The following is a 9904-nucleotide window of genomic DNA, read 5'->3' on the forward strand; positions in this document are numbered from 1 at the left end:
CCCTGTAGAAGAGTTGAACAATCATATGACTTTTTGTAGACGTCTGAAGGCAGCCCTGTTTTGGGAAGCTTTTAATGTCTGATGTATTGTGTGTTTTATATTTTGTTGGAAGCTGACCAGAGTGGCTAGGGCACAACAAATTCCTCTTCTTTTGATGATGATGATGATGATGATGATGATTACTACTACTACTACAGCAACTAGTACCACAAAGAAAACATCCACTCATGAATTTCTTGCTGTCCGTCCTTCCTTCTTTCCTTCTCTTCCTCCCTTCCTTCTTCCTTCCCTCCCTCCCATCCCACCTGTGCCTGATCAGCATGAAAAAATGTGCGGTGATAAACTCCGGGCACTGAGGGATATTCCACCTCTTTCTAAGCAGTAGTAGCCCAGGAGATCACACACACACCTGCCCATCATTTGTTTTTCTCCTCCTCAGCTGACGGGGAAAAGGAAAAAGAACCCAAGGATGGCAGTGAAGAAGGGCCCAAGGATCTGGCGGAGGCCGAGGCGGAGCGGAAGACCAAAGTGGAGAGGGACATAGGCGAGGGCAATCTTTCCACAGCGGCGGCGGCAGCTTTGGCGGCGGCAGCAGTGAAGGCGAAGGTCAGTGGCCGCAGGATTGGCTGGCTTCTCCATAGGCCAGATGGACGTGTGGGGTTGCCCTTCGGACTGACCTTCTAGGAAGCAAATTGCTTTTATATAGTCATGCAGTTGCTAGGCTGCAACCCCATGGTAAAAACATAAAGTGGGTTACAAATTTTATAAATGCCATGAATCTAAACAGCAGGCAGAAGTTGAAAACTCAATACAACGGATACAGTGAGGTCCCTAGTTGAGATCACACCTCAGTCGTAAGTTTCCTTGATCTCTTTAGGAAAGCTACAGAATCTCTTGGCTTCCATCCTTCCTCTGGAATATGAGGAAAATAGTTGCACTGCTATTGTTTGGATTATTGGCATATTGTGTGTGACATGTTTTAGGCAGCCAACAAGTTAGCAGGGCCAATAAGTTGGTCGTGTTGCCATGCATTCAGGCACTCTGTTTTTGCTGCCTCACTTGGGTGACTCATGGGTTGGAATTCTGAACCTAGCTTCTAATCTACCAATCTCTCAGTCCTGCTTTAGGCATTAAGGCCTAAGGTGTGGGTAACTTCTGAAGATGTAGAAAGTGGGGCAGGGCAATCCTCCTCTGCTGGGAAGTTTTGGTCCCTGGATTATTCATAGAGTTCTGTAGGGCATGCTACCTCCAGAGCTTTGATCCACCTCTCTTTTCTTTCTCTGCAGCACTTGGCAGCCGTGGAAGAGCGTAAGATCAAGTCTCTGGTTGCCTTGCTGGTGGAGACACAGATGAAGAAGCTTGAAATCAAGCTAAGGCACTTCGAGGAGCTGGAGACCATCATGGACCGGGAGCGCGAGGCAGTGAGTACACTTCTGCCCCCTTGACGCCAGCACTGCTTACGCTGCCCAAAGCAGGTTGAGCCCCATGCTGGGATGCAACTTAACGTGTGTGTGTGTGTGTGTGTGTGTGTGTGCATGCGCTTATGGGTTTTGTGGGAACTCCTGCTCTAGGTGCAGCCACAGCCTCTGTTTTGTATCTTCCCTAGTTGATGTGGGAATGTTGTGGATAGTAGGAGAGGATATATTGATTAAATATTATCCTTCCTCACTCATGCTAGTGAGTCATATAGCAGAGCTCATTCCCCTTTACACAGCAGGAAGCTAGTTTGCAAATTCGTTTGAATCTCTTTAGTTAAGCAATCCAATCTGGCATGCCCAGATTTGAGTTTATTCCTGGTAAGTCCCCTTTTGTTCCCTCTTAAAAAGAAATAAAGACACAACAGTCTTCCTTAAACAGCAACAAGAAGTTTACTTACATTCAGTTCACAGTATGATCCCTGAAGGCAGGCTTTAGCTTGTAATTACAGTTACAGAATGTGGCTTACATCCTTTGTGAGGATGGGCCCTTATGCTGCTGGCTGAGAGCCAGCAGTGCAGTCCAAGAGAAGAAAGAGTCAAGAAAGTCCAAAAGAGAAAGATGGCTGTGTGATTGGACCTTTTGTGGGGTCTGCAAGGGTCACGCCCACCTACCTGGTCACATGCAGGGGGAGGATGCTCCAGACCAGGTGGAACAGGAAGTTCAACTGGCTGGATCAACATCTCCCTGTCTGCGTCCACTCTAGGCAAACAAAGAATGTTGTATTTGACTGCTATAAGGATTACATCCCACAGTTGACAGCCAGGCAGTGGTCCGTGTGGGAAGCCCAGAGAATGCTCTGAAGGCACATGCTGCAGTTACATGCTGGAGCTAAGTAGATTTGGCTCCAGCGGATGCCTGGGAACATTAGGCTCCGTGTGTAACAAAGCCTGTGCAGCGGAGTAAGAATTTGTGGCCACGTTAGGAGAAGAAAAGAAACCAAGGGAAGGGAGAGCACTGCATGAGGGGGTTTGGAATAGAGAACTTGCCCAGCGTAACCTGTCCCTGATCTCTCTGTAGCTAGAGTACCAGAGGCAGCAGCTCCTGGCGGACCGACAGGCCTTCCACATGGAGCAGCTCAAGTATGCTGAGATGCGCGCTCGCCAGCAACATTTCCAGCAGATGCACCAACAGCAACAGCAGCAGCCACCGCCACCACCTCTCTCTGTGGGCACACAGCCTCTTCCTCCTTCAGGGGCTCCTCTGGCACCAGCTGCACACTCCATGCCCATCGCCCAGGCTTCTGTGCCGGCCACCAGCACCGTAGGGCAGCCCAGCAGTTTGGCTCCAGCAGAACAGATTGGGCAGCCAGTGGCTGCTCAGCCACAGCCCGCAGCCGCTGGAGCTCCACAGACAGGCCCAGGTCAGACTGGGCAGCCGTCTGCAGGTTCTCATGGTAAGTGGGACCAGCTTTTCGTTTGATCCACCAAGGGCAGAACGAGACTGTGCTCTGCAAGGGCTTCATCTCTCACATTGCAAATATCAGGGCTAGGAAGGGTGTGCTAAGGCTTTGCAGAGCTTCTGCAGTCAGAGCAGAAAGGCTACAGGCCTGGCTTCTTTGAGGTCAGCTCCAGAGCTGAAGGGACCTGTTCCCTTGGCAAAACCAAAGAGATGCTAGATTCCTTACAGTTCAGAAGCTTGTAGCTCCATTTGTAACAAAAACTTTAAAAAAGAAAATCAGTTCCTAATTATGTTCTGAATAAAGTGTATTCTGTGGTAAACCAATTCATACATAATGCACTTTATGTTCCTAAAGTAACAAAGTCGCTTTCAGTATGTAAAGAGTACTTTTTAAAAACTGGGGAAAGCTCAGGCTTTTTTCATGGCTTCAGAACTTTTGGAAAATTGACATCTCTACTCATGATCTAATGGAACCAGCTGCTTACAGAGCCTTTGGAGAGTCTGCACTGGCATTGCTGGGAGTGTTTTAGATATTTACAACAACCCCAAAATGAATGCTTTCAGCTGAAAGGATGCTTTCAACTTGTAATTTGTGGTAGATACAGTGTGATTTTATAATGTTTCATGTTGCACTGTGATTTTAATTTATGTAAGCAACCTTACAGAATACCAGTGTTGTTAGAAAGGTGGGGTATACATTTTTATATGAATAAAATACATAGGATTCTTGTTTTCACATGGTCCTGCTGAATGTGTGGGTGTCAAGGGGTGGGGTCACTGGGAATAATGCTGCTTCCCCATTTCATGTTAAGTGTACACATGAGGGGGTTGTATGAAAAGGCTTTAGAGATTGTACAACCCAGTAAATTGTGTGGTTGTGCTTCAGAGGGCAGGGAAGAAAGGCTTAGATCTGGAAGATGTGGGTTGAAGATGAGATTGGCAACAGCGGGCTCATGGTTTTGAGGAACTCAAGTGTCTTTTATTCTGTGTGCGAAACAAGATTAATGCCAGCCTACGCACCTCACAGGAGATTATGGGAACTACCGGTAATATGAAAGAGTAAACTTCAGTTCATATGCTACTGCAGTGGCATTCGGGCCCAGTTCCCTGTGGTCTGATCCTAAGCTACCGCAACTAACCTTTGCATGAGAAAGTCATTTGTAGAGTGCAAATGTTACTGGAGCAACATACATACAACCAGACCACAGGTTCTTGTTGGGCTCTAAGCTGTGAAATAAGCCAAAGCTGCACATTCACAAGTGTCATAAAAATGTGGAAGCAGCAGTCATAACGTATCAGCCTTGCTTATAAAGCTGGACATTTTATTTCTTGGACAACACTTCCACATTTTTATGGGGTACACTATTTCTGGTTCTGGTTCCAAATCATCCCAATAAATGTTCATAAAAATTATATATTCCAGCATCAAGTCAGTCTCCTGGGTGGGTGATTGCTACACATTTGGCTTTGAATAATATTTTTTGTGTGCCCAGTTTGGTATATAGGCTGGGTCAAAGGTGAATGGTGTGCATTTTCTGACCATGCATGCTTAGGAGTCCAGTGCAATGGGATCTTTAAACCCTATTGGATGCAAATGGGTCATGTTAAGTCATTGCTTGCCTGCTTAACTGTCACACTTAATTAGTTCTCTCTGTGTCTCTCTCCCTCTGAAGCCCAGCCTCCGTTCCCCAGCCAGCAGCCATCCTCCCAGATTCTCCCTGGGGCAGTCCCAGCAACCGTTCACCCTGCCATGGCTGGTAATATCCCCTCGGCTCTGCCTTTCGGAATGCCTGCCTCCATCCCATTTAGCATGGCTAGTAACGTAACAGACTCCATCGGCATTAACTTCCCTGCTAACACGCCCATCCATCCAGTGCATGGTAACCTTGCGTGCAGCATGGCTAATCCGCCCATCGTCAACATCGCTAGCACCCTGCACCCTCCTGCCACCCCACTGCCTCGCGGTTCCGCAGCTGCCCAGAGCCCCGCTATCGTGGCAGCCATGCAGGGCAGCCTCCTTTCAAATGCTGGTGTTGGATCAGGTGAGAATTGACCCAGAGATCATGGCGGGATGGGAGAGGGGGAGAGGATTTCACATGCAGAAATGCAAGGCGCTGTGCAAGGTCATTGGGCTCAGGGCTGCTTCGTTTGACTTTGCGGAAGCTTCCCCACCTGCATTCCTGTGGCAAAATACATGCATTACAATTCACAAGTAAATATGGTGTGTGTGTGTGTGTGTGTGTGTGTGTGTGTGTGTAACAGAGTGGGGAACCTGTGGCCCACCAGCTGCTGTTGGACTCCAACTCCCATCAGCCCCATCCAGGAGGGCCACTTATTAGGAACATCTTGAGGGCCACAGCTTCCCTTTCCCAGGCAGGAACTTGGATGTTGCCGAGTCCCTTTTAAGCCAAGATTCTACAAAGGAGGAAGTTTTTTCTCTTCCCCCTCCCTGCCTTACACGGAAATTATGCCCATGTTTGGAAAGTGTCCTGTGTGAAGTGGCCATAATGCTGTGCAAATGTGTTAGGAGTGTCCTGGAGTTGAATAAATCAGCCTGAAGTCAAGACACATATGCATCCAATCAACTTCACCACTTTGCCCTCAGAATGTCTTGCACATGGGGAGAAAAAAGAAAGCTATTCCTTAGAAAAGGAGTTCACAGTTTATGCAGTTACATGTTTGGTATATAGGCTGGGTCAAAGGTGAATGGTGTGCATTTTCTGACCTTGCATGCTTAGGAGTCCAGTGCAGTGGGATCTTTAAACCCCATTGGACGCAATATGCAGTTACATTCTACATGTGACCATATTTATGAACCTTTTGCTTTTCAAAGCTCACTGTAACCCAGAGGCAGAATTTTGCCTTATACTTCATTAGTATCCAGGCATGGATTCTTTCTTTCTCTTTCTGCATCAGGGGCAGATGTGCAAACTATGCATATCTTTATATATTCACTTAGACATCTTGTTTTAATAGTGACAGTTGAGATTTATAGTAGAATTGCATCATCTTATATCTATGCATCTCTGTCTTGTTTGAGTTTGGAAGATGGCTTTTCCATCTAGGATTAATTGTGTGTCCCCCCCCCCCCCAAAAAAAAGCATTAGGGGAAATAGCATGCAATGAGCTAGTGCTTGAAACTGCATCTCGTATGTATTGTTTGGCATGGCTTGCTTGTTTTGAGCCATCTTGATTTATTGAATTATTTTCACTAGAGTCATAGATAACCATGTCATCAGTTTTGTTGTTTCTTGCATTCCATTTGCATTCTGTTGTAAACAGGAATAAGACCTAGGTTCTCCCTCTGGGCAGCAGTAGATTACCGTATGCTTTAATGACAAAGCCATAACCTTCTCATATCTGCTATGGGATGCGACAGTAAGCAGTGTTGCTAACCACTTTCTTCTCTAAACGTGACGCAAAGGAAACTGACAGCACATCCAGCAATTCATTTGCTACCTCCTCACCTGTTTTCTCTTTCAGGATCTAAAGTATTTCTAACAAATTGTACTGTAGTGATGCTCTTCAGAATCAGAAGGAAATGCTCCCAAATTGGCAAGGGATCTAAACTTTTCTGAAATTGATTTGATAGGCATTAGAGGGGGCAGTGCACTCACCTACTGCCTTCCTACTACGGGGTCTGGGGTACTGAAATATCAGGTGATTCTGCAATCTGATAGGGCATCAGGCGAAAGAGACTGCATGGCAGTAGGAATAGGGAATAGGAATTTAAGTCTTTCCAGTGCAATGGATATTGATGTTCAAATTTCCCTCCATTAGGGTTTGGAAGTAAATAAATGACACCAGAACACTCATTTTTATCACACAAAAAGTGGCAGCAAGGTAATGCTTGTATTTGCAGCACTGCCATCTTCCCCTAACATCTCACTTCTCTCCCCTTTCAACCCAGATCAAGGGCCTTCACTTCAGCCGGATCCCATTGCTCCCAGTCCCAGCACGGCCACACCAGTCCCACCCACACAGTGAGAAGCTACAAGCGGCGCTTCTTGGCACTTCCTCGGTGAGCCCTGATCACTTGGAAGGACAGGAAAACCCTAAATCGTGTTAAACATGGATTCTATTTGGATGGGTTTTAAAAAGGCTTCGAAACAGTGATCCAAGGAGGAAGAGGATTTGGCTGTGTTGACTCCCTTCCCCTGTGTGTCTCTGCCCCACCTCATGTCCCCAATGCTTTTTTTGTATCCAGTTGTACCAAGACTTTATTTAAAGGTGTTTCTAATTGCTGGGGTGGGGGTGGCGGCAGGGAGAATAAATTATCTCCAAACAGCCACTGCTATTTATAGAGGGCTTTGATTTTAAACATGGTTGAAAAGGGAGTTTAACTCCCCCTTGTATGTGTCTGTCTCGCTTTTTTTTAAACAATAAAAAAAAATTAACAGAAATATTCTCCGTCTCCTCTGCAGGGAAAATGGCAATCTACTTGGGAGTGGGCTTATTTACGGGGAAGAAGGTATTGCAGCCTGAGGGGGACACGGTGTTTGTACCTGAGCAATATTTTTTTTTAATTCACTGATGCAGGGAAATGTTACTTATGTGTAGTTTATGCATTAAAGAGAGAGTAGTTTTCAGCAGTTTGGGCAGTGCTATTTGGTGTCAGAAACATAAAGGAGAGAATGTTATCTGGAGTCTTTTACACAAAAAGCTAAATAATTATTTGTTGAGATAGCTTAGATTGAATTACAACTAAAACAAAGGAGGTCCCCAAATATATTTTAAAAATACCCAGTCAACATCAGGGAACCAAAAAACAATGAAATGGTTTTGAAGACAACTTAAGGCGAGCAGTTTTTAAAAGTTAAACGAGCTGCTACCCATGAGAAACTATTTGTTCCAATGAAGCAACATAATTTGAGGTGTGTGGAGAAATTGTTACTCCACGGCCACAGCTTACAATTGCATATGTTCGTTTTACATGTAGTCTTGTTAAGCTATAAATTACTTCCATGCCATTTCCATTGTTTGGAAGATTCCGGTGATACTTCTCTTTCGTTACCCCACAAAATAGGGCTGCCTCTCACAAAAATAACAGCGATGCCTTGTCCTTCAGGAGTGCGATGTTTCTCTCTTTCGCCCTCCATCACTTGGATTTCTTGCACAGGAAGGGAAGGAGTAAGAGTGGTATTTGTACAGTTGCTCAAGGCAAAAAAAAAAAAAAAGTGTAGCGTTGAAATTCTTTTAAAGCCCCTTTGCTCCAAAGTGGGCTCCTCGCCCTACAAGGAGTAAACCACTTTGCCTAGCATGACAAGTAACCCACTCCAGGATAAACTTCATCAGCTGTGTGTGCATTGTTAAATCCACCGTTCCTTTCTGTACCTTTACTGCTTTATGCGGCTCCTTTGTGCAAGTTCAGAGGAGCAATTAATGTTTCCACTTTTGTCGTGCTGCCCTGTATCCAGTACTTGAAACCCCCCAGCCGTACCCTGCAGCTTTTTGAAGCACAGAAACCCAGCCTTACTTTGTTTAACCTTAAAGAGTTTTAAAACAAATCCTTCATCAAAGGGGGGAATGTGCAACATGTTAATTTTACTCCAGGTAGGAGTAGGACAGGTATGTGTAGGCATAAACATAATCGTTTCCCCCTTCACATCCTATGCACAGTTCTATTTCAAGGGATTGTTACAAGGAACCCGTCTTTTTTTTAAAAAAAAACCAACGTACTGGACCTCAGTTTGGCCTTACTGCTTGCCTTCTAGATGAGACGTTTCTCCATTTAATGGATTACATTCATTCATGTAACAGGCCTGACTGTTGCCCTACAGCTGCATACCATGAAAAAGCCACTCTTTTCAGAGTTGTCTCTGCCATTACTGTCTTGTCTAGTATCAGAGCTCTCATTGTGGTCACTGGGCAGTGGCATCTGCTCTCCTTTCCTTGCCACAGGCTTCAAAACCTCCCTCTCTTCAAATCCTGCTGTGGTGCACATGCCTTGCCCAGTTGCCTTTATTTGGTGCTGCTCCAGGCACCTTTCCATATTAGGCTGCTTACAAAAGTAGGAAATGTGCCCTTCTGTTCAAAGCAGTCACATTTTGACAGCTAGGATTGAGGAAAGGGCCATTAACAATGGCTCAGGTTTTTGTTTTTCAAATTCCTTCCATTTTAAAATAGTAGTAATAATGGAGAACGACAGTAGCACTGTTTCCAAGAATGGTGAAGGAGGGCAGGCTACACAGACTATTCCTTGACAGGGCAAAGTCCCCTAGTGAGATATGTTCTAGGGGAATCAAAGCTGTACTTCATGAATTACTGGGTTTTACTGAGCAGCAGCAAGATGTTGCAACAAACAAACATGCTACGACTGCTTTCGCAGAACCTGAAACAGCGACCCAACTTTACTCTGCCGTGTTCATTAATTTCAAAGGGTTTACTCTGAGTAAAACTTCATTGGATACCACTCACGTCTTCTAGATTTACATTTACCGTATTTTTTGCTCTATAAGACTCACTTTTTCCCTCCTAAAAAGTAAGGGGAAATGTGTGTGCGTCTTATGGGGCGAATGCAGAATGCACAGCTATCCCAGAAGCCAGAACAGCAAGAGGGATTGCTGCTTTCACTGCGCAGCGATCCCTCTTGCTGTTCTGGCTTCTGAGATTAAGAATATTTTTTTTTCTTGTTTTCCTCCTCCAAAAACTACGTGCGTCTTGTGGTCTGGTGCGTCTTATAAAGCGAAAAATTCGGTACATCCCACCTTTCCCTTAAGGTGACATTGTTGTCTCCCCATTTTCTCCTGACAATTACCCTGTAAGGAAAGTGAGGCTGAGAGTGTGTAAGCTTCATGGCCAAGTGTCAGGATTTGAACCCTGGTCTCTCAGGATTCAGTCCATCAAATAGAGCTATAGCTAAAACTTAGTTCTGTGCTATTAACAGCATTTTTCTGTACTGTTCCTGCCAACACAATTCAAACTGTCTCAGATGAGTATAGGTACCAGAATCACAAGAAAAACCCTGTTTGAAGATCTCTGAACTCCAGCAGCCACTTTGGTTTTCAAGAAGTAACACGGCACAGTG

The 9904-nt window shown here is 45.2% G+C and overlaps 1 protein-coding gene across 12 annotated transcripts in view; it reads left to right on the forward strand.

The window, feature by feature from the left end:
* Positions 1–7280, forward strand: part of SMARCC2 (SWI/SNF related BAF chromatin remodeling complex subunit C2) — a 30409-nt gene extending 23129 nt beyond the window's left edge. For 10 of the 12 annotated variants that reach the window (XM_080994389.1, XM_080994396.1, XM_080994394.1 and 7 more), the window contains exons 25-29: positions 440–606; positions 1287–1421; positions 2497–2872; positions 4551–4919; positions 6788–7280. In XM_080994389.1, the coding sequence (XP_080850515.1) occupies positions 440–606; positions 1287–1421; positions 2497–2872; positions 4551–4919; positions 6788–6864 (1124 nt within the window). In that variant the 3' untranslated portion in view covers positions 6865–7280. The remainder of the gene's footprint in view (positions 1–439; positions 607–1286; positions 1422–2496; positions 2873–4550; positions 4920–6787) is intronic. The other 2 variants (XM_080994391.1, XM_080994392.1) reach the window with 2 other exon arrangements.
* Positions 7281–9904: the final 2624 nt, after the last annotated feature.

This window comes from Podarcis pityusensis, assembly GCF_964106645.2.
Source record: "Podarcis pityusensis genome assembly, chromosome: 2".
NCBI lineage: Eukaryota > Metazoa > Chordata > Lepidosauria > Squamata > Lacertidae > Podarcis > Podarcis pityusensis.